The sequence below is a fragment of the Pollicipes pollicipes genome, unplaced genomic scaffold (genome assembly GCF_011947565.3).
Source record: "Pollicipes pollicipes isolate AB1234 unplaced genomic scaffold, Ppol_2.1 Scaffold_7261;HRSCAF=8764_pilon_pilon_pilon, whole genome shotgun sequence".
In the NCBI taxonomy this organism is placed as follows: domain Eukaryota; kingdom Metazoa; phylum Arthropoda; class Thecostraca; order Pollicipedomorpha; family Pollicipedidae; genus Pollicipes; species Pollicipes pollicipes.
The window spans coordinates 14,694,681-14,711,424 of record NW_023597054.1 but is presented as its reverse complement, the minus strand read 5'-3'; the positions used below and the strand labels follow the sequence as shown (position 1 = coordinate 14,711,424).

Below are 16,744 nucleotides of genomic sequence, written 5' to 3'. Positions count from 1 at the left end.
TATGTCTGTCTCCATTTAGGCAGCTGGAATCTGAGATCAGCCCTCGAGAGCGCCCCCGACCGGAGCGACCCACGGTTTGTGCTTGAACGCGTGTGCCTGCTGCACACAGCGTTACCCCGACTATCTGTTCTCCTCTCCGTCTAACGACGTGTGACACGTGGCGCTGCGACATCAGGTCACCGAGATTTGGACCCCACATTATGGTGATGCATCATCATATTCCCATGATTGTGATTATGAGACAATTTCTTGTCTCACGTGTGGCCAGCCCTTGTCTCCATGACAAGGGTTACTGCATCGCCACGACCGAGACCGAGCATGCAGCTTGCTAAGCCGGATATAAAGGTGCCTATATATCAGAGAATTCACACGACGCTTTGACATCATTTTACGAACCTCAGCATACCCGCGGCCTTTTGCCCTGCATGTGACAGCATGCTCCGCCGACTGGCCGATAAACGCATATCTCCCGTACACATCGACAACAGCCCACGGTGCTCACCTTCATATTATAACCGGTCCAGGCACCAAACACCCGTCACCAAGCGCACATTCGCAGCGCTCCGACAGCGCGTGCCGATGCACCTCCGCTCCGGGAGAAACTGATGCCATGCGCCAACTGCTGCGCGCTCGGCTTGGAAGCTCGCATCGACCAATCCACGCCAGCCCGTATGAAGATGTTCCGTGAAAGTAGCCCCGAACGGCTGATTTTAGCCCGCGGTCTGCTGCCAGGCACAGCCGTGTGGGAGCCCGTAAATTCCGCGCAAATGCACGCTTAAAGGAAGTATCCCACCTTTTTGCACTTAACACTAATTGTTACATCAGACGGGAACGAGATGCAAATAACCAATGCTATTCACGCGCTCTTGAAGCTCAATGACTAAGAGACGCGTGTTATTTTATCAGAAAAACCGGTTTTCTCAAAATATTTCTAAATAGTTTATAATTTCGATTTAAAGAAGCCGACCCTGTCGGAGACATCTCATTTGACTCTTTGCTGACCACTATGAGAATTATACACTTCATTTACTTTGATTTGCCCAACGTGTGGGTTCTATAATGTCTGCAACACACTAATGTCTCAAAACGTTCGTGTAATTCATGCTACGAAAGCTTGAAATACTTTGTTTGGACACACAAATATGCCGACATGAAGCTATTATCCCAAAAATTCAGCGAAACGGTAATCTATGGCTTTGCTTTCTTCTCCATGGCGTTCACCCCAGTCGCTCCTTTCGAGGCGCACTTTGGCCTTGGGAATGAGGGCATCACATGGTCCATGTGACGCACTGGTTCAAACTTTAACCAACCAAGTTCTCGGTAATGGGCCTTGCCGCTGGGCTAATCACCAACTTTGTTGTTTGCACCAGTAGAGGTGCGCACGGCGGTTGTCATGGCGATGGCGTCCTGACTGCAGCGAAGAGGCGCAGTGTTGTTACAAAGTGTTGACAGTGCAATTTTACCCAAAAAATAATTCAAATTGCTATCCTCGTTATGTTTTGACGGTGGCGCAGTGGATCTACCCGGTGCTATCACTAGACGTAACTAGTTCTGAGGCTGCATTAGAGTATGGTTTTGAAATATGTCCAAAGGTGGGACACTCGCTCTAAAAAAGACAAGCGGGATGGGAACGGTTTTTTGGGAGTATAGCTATGCAGCAATGCAAAGCGTGAAGTGTCGAGATAGGCGCACGGTAGGAGTGAATGCTTCATCATTTTTATGGAAGTTGGAAACATGTGTATATTGAAAGCTGCAGGTTTGCAAAGGCCACTGAGCTCGCATTCAATTCACGCCAGAACTAACAGCAATTGGTATAAGTTGGGGCTTCACAGTAATATAAGCAACACCAACATGCCCACAGGGTGTAAAGACGAAATATCCCTTGCCTACCTACCTCATACACAGCCACTGCAATATGACCTTTGTCCGTCTGCAGTGAAGTGAAGTCGATTGCACAAAATCGTTTACTGTCACATATGCCTGCCGTCTTACGCACAACTCACAGTAGACGGGTCCGTAACAAAGCGTTTCACTTTTAAACAGACTTTTGAAAATTATTTGTTCCATGCCAATTTGTACTGCAATTTTGCGCGTGGGTAAGATGCCAAAACATCATATCTATCTTATCTTAAGTTAGTGTATGCTCAGCATGGTTGAAATTAGTAGCAAACCTAGCGATTAGCGTTGAGGTCTCCCGTTCACTGCATCTTTGAGCACTCGCAAAGGTTCGTCAACAGCTTCATGAAAACTCGTTTGACTGTGATTTGATGACATCGATAATTGCAAACGCTGTCAGAAAATTGGCAGAGGTAACAACAACAGAAGCCTTCACATTAAACATGTCATTCGGCATGTTTCTGCTAGGAGCGTTGCAACATCAAACACCGAGGTCAGCGAGGTCTCCTCTCGCCGACGGCTTAGAGGTCATTCGCTCGGTTCCATTCCGCAAAATGTGTCAATGCTGAGTTTATATTCCTGGTCAGTGGTGAGCAGGAACATGTGCACCACCGTACACCCAGGTGGCTCTCAAACCACCGCGGTTCGGTGCCGCAACACTCGAGCGTCTTCCGCGGGCCGTCATGTCCACCACAGTCACATGCGCAGCTCATGTGGCCCGAAGGGACAGCCACGTCACGACAGGCTGATGTGGAACAAGATCCGCTTCACGGCATCGGCCAGGCCGTTCCCCGTCGAATGGCGCGGCAGTCAGGCGTTACATGTGGGAGCTTCAGGGCTGATTTCACCCCAGACCGATCAGAAAGAAACACATTGACACGTGCCAATTTCGGTTTTGATGGAGCCTGGGGAAAATAAAACACCCTATGACAAATGAACTCAGGTCAATTCGGAATCAGAGCTAAGTATCATCTAACATCGACATTTTTTAACATCCCCATAACTTGCGTCAAGCTATTGAAGCCTAACAACTTTTGCATCATTAACGTGCGCTTCAAGCCTTTTTTCAAATATGACGGTTTTGCTGTTTTACATTAACCTATCCTTTGAGTTGATAGCGTCAAATTAAAGATATATGGTTTTAGCCATTAAGTGGTTGTTTATACACGTGTTTGCAACGCGTAGGCCAGATTGGGATGACAGTATATGATGAGCTTTGGATGCGTAGAACATTATGATCCCGTATTCACGAGGTGCGTTTTGCCCTCTGTCAATATACATATATGGCCTGGCTGACCGGATTCCATGGGTTGCAAGATGGATGACCAAATCAAACGCCTGAAGAAACCTTAGTGTCAAGCTCTATGACTTTTGCACGGATTGTTTTCAGATCCAAGCGTCAGATCAGGTAAAACACGATCGTGTCCAGTTGTATGAACTTCACATTTGTTGCAAGTCCTGGGTAGTGTTATCGCACGTCCGCCTACACCAGGATCGTGTCCCAGAGATGGCAAAGGTCACCCGAAGCCATATTGGCGCTGCCCCTGAATGACCTAGAGCTTGAATGATTCAGACTAGAAATCAAAGAAAACTGTACATTTCACTGACAGGTTATGTGATGATTTGCCTTGCTTTCGTATATCTACAAGGGTCTGTCTCAATGAAAGGTGATCATCCTGCTCTGGCAATTCTCTTCGACCAATGGTCTGTCAGAAATGCACCGCTCAGGTGCGTACGTGCGTGCATCAGTTCCGATACGCCAAGCGTGCTGCCGATCACAATATTAAACCAGAAATGGCCATTAGAGGGAAGGGAATGGTGAACGATGGAAAAAGTGACGATCATAGTGAAGATAGCAAATTGGTGCCCCAAACAAGGATGAACTATTAAGAATCAGTTTGGATGGTTGTGTTTGGCAGCACTGGAGGCATCAAGGCGTCTGCCCGCAACGGTGAAAACATGCCAATGTCACAGACAGAGAGACAACATCCTTACTGCACGGTATATCGCGTCACAATTCGCTGAAAAGTGGCCACAATTTGCGCAGTTAACACGGGCTCGGGGGGCCGGCTGGATATCCTTTGCTCTGGGGGGGTCAATTTGACCCCTTCTCTGAGATCTCCGAAACTAAGGGAGCTAGGGACACCAAATTTACAGGGTGTGTTGACCTGTACGTGAACTTATTTAAGTCAAAGTTTCAGATTTCTAGGTCATGACCTTCGGGTCAGGTAAGGTCAAGCAAGGTCAAATTCCAGGCTGGTCTCCAAAGTGCCCCAGAACCTAGATAACAGTTTCTTAGCAAAAGGTCGCACGTTCATTCCAGGTCAGCGGCCTTGTTCGACCTTTTGAAGGTCATGGTGACCAATATCATACAAGATTGCTCTGAGTTTTGGTTCTGAATAAGCGACAAAGATTATGTTAGACGGTTTGTTCCTAAAAACAAAATGTTGCCCGGGTCACTTTAGGTCAATGACCTATTCTGACGTTTAAGAAGTCCATGGAAGATATATGATGCGGTTCCTGCCACCAATAAATTTGAAATGAGCACCAGAAACTATCCCATACAGCAGGCCTTGGAGTAATAAAACAGGTTGTTTTTTTACCTTGGTCTGACCTTCATACCTGACCTAAGTCAACGTAATTTGCTCATTCAACTGTCGTGCTGTCTAAGAAAGCATATCAGAGACATATGACTTTGTCTAGCACTCCGTTGTTGCATCAGATTGAACGATTTCCCATAAATTGACCCCGCAGAAACCATGGTTTGACTTTGACCTGCCATAGGTCAGCAACCTTTCAAGGTATATCAAGATTTTTATATCAACCGATCTGCTATTCCATTGTCTACAGCTATGCAAAATTTGGCGCGGGCACACCGCGCCGCCCACTGGTCCCTGATCCACTGGCTCGAGTCCTCCCCCCCCCTCCCCCTCCCCCCACTTAGGCGGAAGACACTGCTTTTTTCACCATATGTGAATATTTTCAAAGGGGTTGGTGCCAAGTTTGGACATGAATTATTTCCAGTTTTATTCCGACAAAGCTTCCTCTGAAGACCGGTGGCCCACCTGCCCTCCACACGCCGTGACTTTATTGTTTCTGTCGTGGCGGGTTTTGCTGGGGCAGGGGTCATAGCCGGCGACGGCTGATTGGTCGTGCCTGGGTGATACTTGCAGTCAAGAGAGCTGCCGAGAGGTGGACATGCTGGGCACGTGTCTCCATATTTCACATGCGTGCCTACGTGCCAGGCTTGTACCGCTTTGGCCGATATTCAACTAGCCCGGAGGGAGGTCCGTCACCGGACTTGGAGCAATTAAGCGGAAGTTCCGGTCTTATAATGCGTAATTTCAGACTCGAACTCGACGAGACGGTCGTTATAGCTTTGCATTTTCACACACATGCACACGTGCTACGTCGCCCGGTACAAACGGTCTGCATACGTGCCATGTTTATGCTAATTTGGGCGGTTTGCATCACGTCCGCAGGGTGGTCCGTTACTGGACTTAAAGCGATTCTACGGAAGCTCCAATCTCATGAGGCATATTTTCGGTCCTGAAACCAGTGAGACAGTCGGTACAACTCTGTCAATGCAGCATACATGTGCACCTGTTAAGTGAGTATTCAACATTTATATGGGGCTTTGAACTGAAATAGCTATCTTGAACATCTTCCGGTGCTGTTCACAATCCTGCCCTACTTAGGACCTAGGCCACCTTAGTTTCTAAGCTGCAGGCCCGCGAAAATGTCGAGAGTATTTCGGGGAGAATGTTTCAAAGTAACCCTGGCACTCATGAGGTCATAACAACGTCATTTAAATACTGCCATTCCATAAGCCGTGCGGCGACAAAAGCGAAGACAAATACATTTGTCGAGGCATTCATATCTGGCGTTTGTAAGCAAGATTTTAAGATATGACAGTCGTCAATTGTCTCTTAATCAATGTTGTGCGAGGTACGATGACGTAATTAAGCCATGACGCGTTGAGGGGCATATTTAACAAACAGAGAATTGTGCTGTCCAGAGCAGTCTTTTCCACCTAAAAAGCATACCAATGCTTATAAGTGAGCTTGTTTCATCCTATCTGATGCTCGCCTCAATGTTTTTAAATGTGGAACATTCCTCCAACAACATTTTTCAAGCAGCTGGAGAATTAAGCGGCCGAAACCTTGTGCACATACCAACACACCAGGCGACCGATTGTCCGAACAATTAGTCAATCCGTGACACTTGTGCCTCGTCTCAATCGTTCCGCAAAGCTGTAAACGATAAACCCTGCCAGGCGTGGTCCTAGTTGTTCGTCAACCTTGACAAGCGTGTTCGCCAAGAAAATATTACCTTGCAAACCCGCGCAATCTGTCGTGCACGGCATTTCCAGCTCGGAGGTGGAGAAACCTCGTCAATTCACATTAAGTTTGCTAATAACGTACCCCTGCTCAGCCCTTGAACTCGATGCGATTGCCTCGAGTTCAAATTTCCCCAGCCGTCAGACACATCAAGCGCGGATTATTTGATCGTCTACACTTTTCTTGTAGGGGCTGAAATAAGCAAGATGAAGAGTCGAAATTTCACGGTCTCCGCCGGCGTAAGTTGTTAGTGATTCAGGCCGGGATACTGCCGACTATTTGCAACACTCACTCCACAGATACCCGAAGAGGTACTAACACCCTACTTAAAAAACTCAACCTGCACTTCAGTCTAAGCGAGTAAACGCCAGAACTTTCTTTACATTTGTATAAAATGCGTTTACCAAGTACATCAATACTTGTTGTCTGGAGCCCGGCTTGCTGCAGACGTCGTCATCTTTCTCGATGGCGCATTGAAAGAAACAGTAAACACGCTCACATTCCAAATCACGAACATAATCACCAAACAGAACGCGAGACGACTTCTTCCGGCCTCAGAACCGTACCGAGGTCGAACTCGGTGAATTTACAAGCTCGATACAGGCTAGTAATGTCGTCTTTGGTTTCACCACTGGTCGGGCCAGACCGGTCGCACGCACGGCGGGCCGCGCCGCTTACGTCACCGCATGAGCATTGTTCGGTACGAGGATATCACAGATGTGGGTGGCGCGTGGCAGGCGGCCGGCTAGGACCTGAAGAGTCGCCGCGAGATGGTGCTGGTGGGCCCGCCGGGATTGGCGCTGTCTCGCCGTAGTCGCTTGTTGAGCTTGCGGACGAACTCGGCTGCCACCGGGCTCCAGGAGGACTTGTCCACTAGCGCCCGGAAGATCTCCTGCTGTTCGGCTGTAAAGGGCAGACGGCGGTGGATACTTCACGAAAATCCGATCTAACCGGAGAGCCTCGGTTTTGTTCATAACATAAACCAATGAAGACAAATAATCCCTGGCTGACCTGCTCCATACTTAAGATGTGTTTTTAATGGTATGAACTGATAAAAATGTAAGAAATCCCATTTTTCCACCTTCGAGTTTCCTCTTCAAGTCGCACACCCGTCCGAATGACCGAATATGCAGGATGGCCGCTGGCCACGTCATCCCCACCACGCGCGCCGCGTCCCACCTCTCATGCGGACTGGCATCAGACTGAGCAGCTGCTGGTCCACGTGACGCGCCTGGCTGTAGGCGACGTTCTGGAGCCGGGCCAGCGGCAACACGGCCTCGCCCAGCAGCTCAGACTCCACCAGCGTGTGATGGTCCTTGACCGTGAAGAGCAGGTGACAGTCGCGCGCCACCAGCCGCTCCCGGTCCACAGAGCTGCCGAGTCAGGCCCGGTGGGGGTCAGATGTGACCGGTCAGGTCCCGTGAAGAGCAGGTGACAGTCGCGCGCTACCAGCCGCCCCCAGTCTACAGAGCTGCCGGGTCAGGCCCGGTGAGGGTCAGATGTGACCGGTCAGATCAGATGGTGGTCATATGTGACAGGTCAGAGGTCAGAGCTACCCGACTGGGCTGGATGAAGGTCAGAGCTGTTGGGTCAGGTCAGGTGGAGATCACGGGTGCCGTGTTTGGCCATGTAGAGGTCAGAGGCGCCCGTTCAGGTGTCGAGTGAGATCAGAGTCCCTAGGCCGTGTTAGCTACAAGTCAGGCATGCTGAGGTATGTCAGGTGATCATGAGTGAATCGGGTGATGATGAAGTCAATGGTGGCGGAATAGGTCAGACGGTGGTAAGATGCCAGGTCAGGTCAGGTCAGATGAAGATATGAGATGCCGATTCAAGTCAGTCTGAAGAGCTATGTATCAGCTCAGGCCGAATGGGGCTCAAGGGTGTTACGGCCTGGTCGTGGAAGAAAGCTCGAGTCGACGGTTCGAGTTAACTGGAAATCGGAGATGCTGTGTCGGGCCGAGATCGGAGATGACAAGCCTGGTCAAGGTCAGGGTACCAGTTTGAGAGAGGTGGAGGTCAGCACCAACGGGCAATGTCAGATGGAGGTCAAGGTCACCATTCCATCATGGGCAGAGGTTACAGAAAGCTATGGTTCAGGTCATGACGTCAATTGGAGTTGGGAGCTGCCACGGCAGGGAAGGAAGCCAAGGCCTCTGTGCGCCGGGTCAGCGACGTCTTTGTGATTGTGATGACCATGCCCGAACACTACTAAGCCGTCTGTGGATTTCCGTTTTCCGCTCAATGGAGCCGAGGTAACTTTAGGATGGCAATGTACTAGCGCTGCTTGTAACATGCCGTATAGGAAGCTAATGGAAATCCCTAGCTTGCGTCAATGAAGTTAGTCCAAACTGGTTCGAGAAATTACAGGTAGTCAGGAAAAGACTTCTTCTTCACTGAACTTACAACTCGAAGACTTCGTCGAAGAGCGGGAAGATGGTCTTCTTCTGGACCTTGGTTTGCACCTTCTCCATATTGGGCGCCAGCGTCTCAGGCAGAATCTGAACCTTTACGTAGGCGTCACAGGCTGAAAAAAGACACAGATCATATTGCATCTCTGCAACTTAATCCTCCTAGCACGTATTGCCGTAGATCATAGGATGCTACTCATTTGTCTCATCAGCAATATCCTAAAAGATCATGATCAGGAGTTCTGGCGAACATGAGAGGCAACCACGTTCATTGATGTCTGAATACCCCGATTACACGCGTGCGCTCGGTGACGGGCTGGCCGTCATACGAGCGGGCCGGTGCTCACTGTCTGGGTCGGACGGCCGGATTCCACGCGCGTTGAGCACCTCCACACGCAGCACGTTGTCGACGAAGAAGGCCTTGGTGGAGAGCTTGCCGTGCAGCGACTCGTCCAGCTCCTCTTGAAGGTCGTATTTACGCCTGGAGACGACACATTACACTCAATAGATGAAAACCAGGACGACCAACTGCAACATTATGTCATAAACGTGACGAAAGTGGGCAATGCATTGCGTATCACTTGTCATACATTGCTTAAGGAGACGTGGAAGTTCCTTTGGCCATTGTGCGTTCTGGTGGTAGCAAACCCTGAGGCAAGTTGTGCCATATACAAAAGAGTGATAGTCTGTTGCCGTCAGCCACTCTGGAGGTTTCGCCAGGTCTCCATCAGCATTCTCAGGGCCACTCACGCGTAGTACATGGCGATCAGGCGTTCAGGGTCGCATTTGTAGATGTTGACCCAGTGCACAAACTTCTTGTAGGTGTCTGTGTGAATGGCATCCATCGCCAAGCCCTTGTCGTCGCCGTTGATGAACTCCACCAGCGCGTTCACCAGGCTCGAGATTGTGGCGAAATACTCCGTCTCCTTCTGCGAAGTAACAAGGATGGCATCAGTACACTGACTGACGTATCCGCCAGATCGCTTGAACAAACAACACAGGTACGTTGCGTGGTGTAACAAAGTAAAGTTAATTGTCGGTAGAAGGGTCGGAACAATTACCCCTCCCCCCTGCCCAGCATTCTCCCGCCCGTGTGGCACAATCACGGGCAGGACACGGCTGCCAGGGGCCTGCAGCAATTACCCCTCCCCCCCTCCCCAGCGTTCTCCCGCCTGTGTGGCACAATCACGGGCAGGACGCGGCTGCCAGGGTCCTGCAGCCTGCTTACCGCACCTTGCTGTAGCGGGTGGTGTTGTCGACCACCGTCTTCAGCACCTGCACCCAGATGGATTCGAGCACTCGGCGCAGGTTGAGCGGGTGCAGACGCGGGTAGAGCAGCATCAAGTTCGTGTCCAGGTAAGAGATGATGTTGTCGGCCGGCACCAGGCGGCAGTGAGGCTGCGTCAGCTGACTAAGGTAGGAGTGCACTTGTGGCAGCATCTGCGGGCGGGGCACAGCGTTCACGGGTTGCCGACCGGTCTACAACGCGTCAGCAGTGACGAGCGGGACAGAACAACTCTCAGTGTTTACAACAAGGAAAACCGATGCTACGTCGTTGGTGCTGCTTCACGCTACGCTGAACAAAACTTCTGAAAAATATGTGTGCACTCAGTCAGCAACGATGACACAGCAAAGGCCATATTCGTAGAATATAAATGCATTTCATCAGTCATAACCCGGTAGGCAAAGAATACGGGTGCGCCTGCGGCACGCCTCGACTACGAGCGACTGTCGTCAGCAGTCACTCCGCCTGCCCTACGACGAGCCGCCTCCTAGCTGTGCCACTCGCAGACACTGTCCATAGGGCTGGTGAGACCCGGCGTTACAGACTGGCCTGCTCCACAGACCTTGTAGTACAGGCTGACCTACCCCACGGACCCTGTGTTACAGACTGGCCTGCCCACAGACCATGTGGTGCAGACTTACCTGCCACACAAACCTATTGTTACAGACTGACCTTCCCCACAGACCCTGTACTACAGACTGACCTGCCCCACGGACCCTGTGTTACAGACTGACCTACCCACAGACTCTACACTACACACCGACCTGCCCCACGGACCCGGCGTTACAGACTGGCCTGCTCCACAGACCCTGCACTACAGACTGGCCTGCTCCACAGATCCTGAGCTACAGACTAGCCTGTCATGCAGTCCCTGCACATTAGCCTGCCCCGTAGACCCTGTCCCACAGACCCTGCGCTACAGACTGATCTGCGCCACAGATCCTGCATCACACACTGACCTGCGCCACAGATCCGTCCACCATGTCGCTGATGCCATGCTCCATGTCCTCGATGGCCTGATCGATGACGTTCTGCAGCGTCATCCGGCACTGGATGGTACCCTGCGAGCCGAGCTGCTCCTCCATGGCCGAGAACACCTGACGACGGCGGCAGCAGGGCGCGGTCACGCTGCCGCCGTCACAGCGGCCACAGAGGGAGCGGGCGTGAGGGCTGCACCAAGTCACCGAGCAGTCGCAAGCCGCCGGTGCAGCGCCTCAGGACAAGGGTTCGCTGCTGCAGGAGAGGTCTACATACGCCGCCGCTGTCACAGCGGCCACAGAGGGGGCGGGCGTGAGCGCTGCACAAGTCACCGAGCAGTCACAAGCCGCCGGTGCAGCGCCTCAGCACAAGGGCTCGCTGCTGCAGGAGAGGCCTACATACGCCGGCCACCCACTGCATTGAGCTTGCTTTTTGCTCTGTTGCCACCCGGAAATGCAATGACGACATCGACCGGCACCGAAGCGTAACGTTCATCACATGACGACAAGGCCACTGCGCGTCTGGACATGAGACCAGATATCGGGTGGCGGTGCATGCACGCGGCCCTGAACAGTAAACAAAAAGCGCGACTCATCATGAGACAACCCGGGGCGTCCTTTCGCCGCTGCCGCAAAACGCCGCTGATTGCGGGAAGAGACGGAACCCTGCCTTGCTACTCACTGTTTCGAAGCCGAGCTCGTTAGGCAGCGGATGGATCTGTTTCGCGCACGAACTCCACGTTGTTCAGAGCCAGGCACAGCTCCTGGGTGAAGCTGAAAGGCCGGGCGGCGCAGAAGTAGCCGCATGCCTTCAGGTGCCGGTGCATCTGCGCCACGTAGAAGGTGGCGCTCCTGGTGATGTCGTCCAGAACCTGAACGGAACAGGCAGGCCCCGTTAATCGGCCGGCCGGCCAGTATTGCTGGATGGAGAATGTGGGGTCGTGACGTGGTCGCCTCGGTGGAAATATGAACTGTGCATCGCTAGTATGGCATGCGCGTACATCCGCGCTGACTCGCTCTCGTCCCGGCTCAAATCACTTTCAAGAATGAAAAGCTTCTGTCGTTTAACTGATTTAGCGCGCGGCATCTCCAGATCACATCGCACGGTAGCCATGAACCACATTTGTGTTCCACCCCGAAACGCTGAAATCGGCACAACTGTACAGATGCTATTTTGCTGTCAAATCTGCCGAAATGCTGAAAGGCTGAAAGACACAGGGAAGGAGGAAACTAAAACAAAAAGACTCATACATCACGTTTCGTCAGGGTGAAACCATATAGATAGAGATGCACAAATATTTCGTTGAAGATTTCATGCAGATGGCAAAATCATAAAATAGCACGTCGCTGATGTAATACCACCACCCCTTCCACACACCCATCATGTTTCCATCCACACAACCACCACATCAGTAGCACTTTGGCAGATGCTGGACACAGGGCCGCTGCTCACCTTGGTGACAAAGCCGTACCATTTTGACAGATGCCGGACACAGGGCCGCTGCTCACCTTGGTGACAAAGCCGTACCACTTTGACAGATGCCGGACAAAGGGCCGCTGCTCACCTTGGTGACAAAGCCGTACCACTTTGACAGATGCCGGACAAAGGGCCGCTGCTCACCTTGGTGACAAAGCCGTACGAGCTGATGGCGTCCGGCCAACTGAGCTGCTTCCAGAACGTCTTGATCTGATAGAACACAGCCACAGTGTCCACGGCCGAGCTGCTGTGGTTCACGAACGTGTGCACCTGGGCGGAGAAGGCGAGAGTCGCTGATGTGGGCTGGCAGTAAGTCGTCAAATTCCCTTCGGAAGTGTCGCACTCCTTGTTAAGATTGCGTGGACGTTGACCGACAGCCGGAGGAGAGGCACGGGATGGGTTGGAGCAGCTCCGTTGGTTGACGCACCTGTCTGGCCTGGTCCAGCTCTATCGCACGCTTGATGCGATGCATGGCCTTGTAGCAGGCTATGTCCAGCCACCGATTGACGGCTCCGGCGAACCACAGGTACGCGTTCTGCAGGGGCGACTCCTCGCCTTCCACTTCCGTCTCGGGCAGCTTCTCTCGCAGACTGCAGCAGCGACACGCACACAAACATTCAGGAGCTCCGTCAGCACCTCTTGGATGCATTAAGTCCGACACACCTTCAGCGCAGGATTGCACTGTAGCTGCCAGCGCGTAAAGCACCGGTATACTGTGACATACCAAGTTATGTCCAAAGGCTGCCTTAAAAGCCCTGCTGTCGACCCAGCAGGACCACCATTTAAAAACTTTCGCTTCCCGGAACATTCCCAGGCACCTTTTCACACGGTAGCATCGGCTGAAGGTTGACCGTCCCCGCAGGCCTCCTAACACTCAAGCCCGGCTTAGCTCGCACCTGGTGAACAGCTGGACGGCCAGGTACAGCTCGAAGAGCGAAGTGCCCATATCGAGCCCCTCAGGCGATGAGAGGTTCTGGGTGGCGCCCTCCTTGTACTCCACAGGTGGGCAGCGAGCGCGAGATCTCGGCTACGATCGGGCCGATCTCCTGCTCCAGCTGGCGGGGGACAGGACGGTCAGACCGCGGCCTAGTCAACGAGGCTGGGGGCCGAGCTGCTCCCGCATGTGGCGTGGAGATAGGCCTGCGCCAGGGGGTCGGACCTGGAAGGGGGAGGGGCGGGGACCGACCTCCGGTTTCAGCCAGCGGGGAGGCGGGGATGGGCGACGTCGGACCGGGATGGAATCAAAGGAAGGCGACGTAGTGGAAGCTATGCGAGGCGAGTTATAACGCATTCAGGCAAACCAGAGCAACTGCCTCTTTTTCTATGATACCGATAGCTAAGGATAGGAAAGCTGATCAGCCTATTACCTCCTGTTCCAAAAAGCGGCACTTCCTTAGCCCTTTCATCTGGTGCAAAACGATACAATAATCTATATATCTCTGATTCGCTTTCGAGCTATCAACGCAGTTATCTGGTACCTTCTCTGCGAACTGCAGGTACGCTATGGAGAAGTAGTTGATGCCCAGAATGCGACTGAAGATCTGGTTGTAGCTCTCTAGGCCTCGCTTGACGTCGTTATACAGCATGTTGAATGAGCAGGATTAGGCCTCTGGCAACGGGCGTCCTGCCCCGGATGGTCCTCGCTCTCCTTCTTGGTCGAGGTGTAGACGTGTCTGTACTGCAACCGCGCGGGATTGGTGATCGTGGCGGACGTTTCTGCTTGTCGCCCCGCAATGTGATTGGTGACAGTCACCAACGCACGCTTCAGAAAGCATTCCTAAAGGCCATGGTCTGGAGTTACAGTGTCGCCTCCGAGTAAACACCACAGAACATCCTGGCGTGTCGTCAGATGATATGGTGCTGAACTCGCGAGCAGGGGGAGACCGCCACCGCTCGGTTCCGGCCACACACCAACGGCTATCTGTCGTGCCCTGCCGCGCCACGGCGGCCGCATGATGCACACAGATTCCCAAGGTACGATTCGGCTCATGTGCTCCGAAAATTATGCCCTAGTTTGGATCACTCATCAGCGTCCAGGCAAAAAGGCATGCTTGCGGGATTCTAACAGACACCGATCCTAACTACTCTTGGACAAGAGATTCACGCGGAAATTAGAACGGGGGGTCCAAACAGTAGTGACCTTTCCTGTCAGCACTGCAGAGCACTCGATCCGCGCTGTGACTGAAAAGGACATGTTCTACGTTGAACTGGCCAATGACAACTCAGGAGACTCTCAGACAGCAGCCGCCACGGACCAGTCCTCGTTGCCGTGGCGCAGCGCTGTGAGCACATGCCGCTTGGGGTTGCACGCCTTCTCCTCGTTGGAGATGAGCGGCATCGGCGTCCTCCAGCTTCTCGGCCGTCTTCTTGATCAGCTCCGGGAACTCGGACAGCAGCACCAAGCACCTGCGGGCCGCACGGAACCCATACGCGTGTGGCAGCGGCGGCCTGCGAAGCTTCTCAAGATTGGGGGGCAAGCCTCAGCTTCCGTCTCGGTTTCATCCATGTGACAACAGGACAATCAATGCTAAAAAATAGCGCTAGAACAGACAGGTTCGTGTCCCAAGCACTAACGAACAAACAGGCTATAGTCGGGGGACAATCAGGTGTGTCTAGGTCACAGAGCGCTACTCTCCGCGTGGCCCTCACCTCCCACCCGGCCGATCACAACCAAACACCGCCGTACCTCGCCCACAGTACCGGGCGTCCGCCACACCGACCTGAGCAGGTACTCGATGCTGTAGAAGCCGGCCGGGCCCTGGGAGCTGAACAGATGCCGGTGCATGTGGATCGTCTCGTAGCAGTGGTCCGTGAACCGCTGGAATGTGTCCAGGAACCGCGTCACCTGAAAGACGGATGGACGCTGTCTTTAGAACGCCGACCCTCACGATGTGACTGATGACCGTGGGTGTCGCGTTAGCGGATGAACACATGAGAGGGGCAGCTGGCCAGTGGGATGGTCGAGCTCACGGGGTATCTGCCACGTTGTATACACCTGTGGTTCCTGTACGATCTTTAAGTGTCTGGCATAAAACAGGCGCAGCCGAATTAATTAATTTTGTGTGGCTGATTGCCTTTGTTAACTTCATGGTGCACTTCTAAGAATGCTGAACCTAGCAATGAGATTGATGTGACCGGGAGCGACGAGATGACAGATTAAAGGCTTGCTATGCAACTAGCCAATCTTTCGGCGAGGCGTCATTTTCACGTTCTGGCATATGTGAGGCAGCGTCCTTTAAAAGGACACCGCTGTACCGAGTCCTGCACACTTAACAGCCCGAACCACCTGCACCCCCGCGTCACACCACGGTCGAGACCGCACGCTGGGTCCCCGAACGGTCGCTCACATCGCTGGCTGTGGCACCGCCCTCCAGCAGGCACTGCTTCACGCTCTGCAGCGTGCCGAAGAGAAACTTGTAGTTGAGCGGCGCGGTGCAGTGCACCTCAGCGTAGGCGGACCAGGCGGCCACCAGCATTTCGGCGCGGCTCATGTTGCCCCAGGCGGCATGCTGGGTGAGCAGCGAGCGCGCGGCGGCCGGTAGCAGCTGCTCGTGCCATGTGTAAGGCGAGTCGCTGTACTGGCGCCGCGCAGCGCCCACCACGGCCAGCTGCAGCCGCTCGTGGCGGCGCACGTGGTCGGCGCGCTGCTGGAGGCGCACGTTGTGGTAGCGCAGGCGCAGCTGGACGGTGCCACGGTCCTTCTCGGCCCGACCGGGCCGCTCCTTGGAGGTCAGCTCCCGCGCGCGGCGCTGCAGCTTGTACGACTGCTCCACGCCCAGCGCCGGCACCTCCTGCCGGTCCGAGGTGAGGGTCACCAGACGGCGTGAGACGGGCTGAGGGAAACTAATGTCGTGCGTATCTGATTTGCGGCGCTTGGACGCAGACGCCTCCTTCAAAAGCTAAAGGGGGCGACCCCAGAGTTGCTTGCAACTACAAGTACAATCGGTAAGCTCGATGGGTGCACTGGCAGGCCTGTGGGATAGGCTTACCTTCAGTTGGATCTGCACGTGGCCGAGGGAGTCATGGGTTTTCCCCTTGGTAACCTCCTTCATATAGCGGGTCATGCCCTTCAGATCTTTGATTTCACTAAACTTGCCGATGCGCTGCTTCAGATTCTCGTCCATGTCGAAGTCCCACACCTCGACTTTAAGCACGTCTGTGGCCGGATTGCTGAGGGCTCTGCGAAGAAGAGGGTCAAATAGTGTCAGGCGGATTCCAGCAACCGAACATCCGGAGAGACCTGCAAAATAATCGTAGTTCTTCGTAATTCGCATCGCAATGCTAGAACATCCAAACAAAGATCCCCAAATGCAGCGCATTCAAGAAAAGCTACGACTGTTTTCTGGCTAAATGCATCTATC

At 53.0% G+C, this 16,744-nt stretch overlaps 3 protein-coding genes across 3 annotated transcripts in view; 1 reads left to right on the top strand and 2 right to left on the bottom strand.

Moving 5' to 3' along the window:
- Positions 1-5,922: 5,922 nt before the first annotated feature.
- LOC119111087 (protein unc-13 homolog 4B) lies at positions 5,923-13,329 on the bottom strand. Its single transcript, XM_037234912.1, has 12 exons — positions 13,280-13,329; positions 12,811-12,973; positions 12,528-12,653; positions 11,659-11,778; positions 11,589-11,624; positions 10,889-11,026; positions 9,878-10,084; positions 9,395-9,573; positions 8,992-9,125; positions 8,640-8,760; positions 7,416-7,609; positions 5,923-7,139 (listed from the first exon to the last, which is right to left on the bottom strand). The coding sequence occupies exons 1-12, from the start codon at positions 13,327-13,329 to the stop codon at positions 6,982-6,984; spliced, it is 1,626 nt and encodes a 541-aa protein (XP_037090807.1). The 3' UTR covers positions 5,923-6,981.
- Positions 13,330-14,300: 971 nt separating this feature from the next.
- LOC119111086 (uncharacterized) lies at positions 14,301-16,032 on the bottom strand. Its single transcript, XM_037234911.1, has 4 exons — positions 15,731-16,032; positions 15,104-15,228; positions 14,695-14,789; positions 14,301-14,314 (listed from the first exon to the last, which is right to left on the bottom strand). Exons 1-4 carry the CDS (start codon positions 15,872-15,874, stop codon positions 14,301-14,303), a joined length of 378 nt encoding a protein of 125 aa, XP_037090806.1. The 5' UTR covers positions 15,875-16,032.
- Positions 16,033-16,691: 659 nt separating this feature from the next.
- Positions 16,692-16,744, top strand: part of LOC119111084 (uncharacterized) — a 10,780-nt gene continuing 10,727 nt past the window's right edge. The window contains exon 1 of the mRNA XM_037234910.1: positions 16,692-16,711. Coding sequence (XP_037090805.1) covers positions 16,692-16,711 — 20 coding nt within the window. The remainder of the gene's footprint in view (positions 16,712-16,744) is intronic.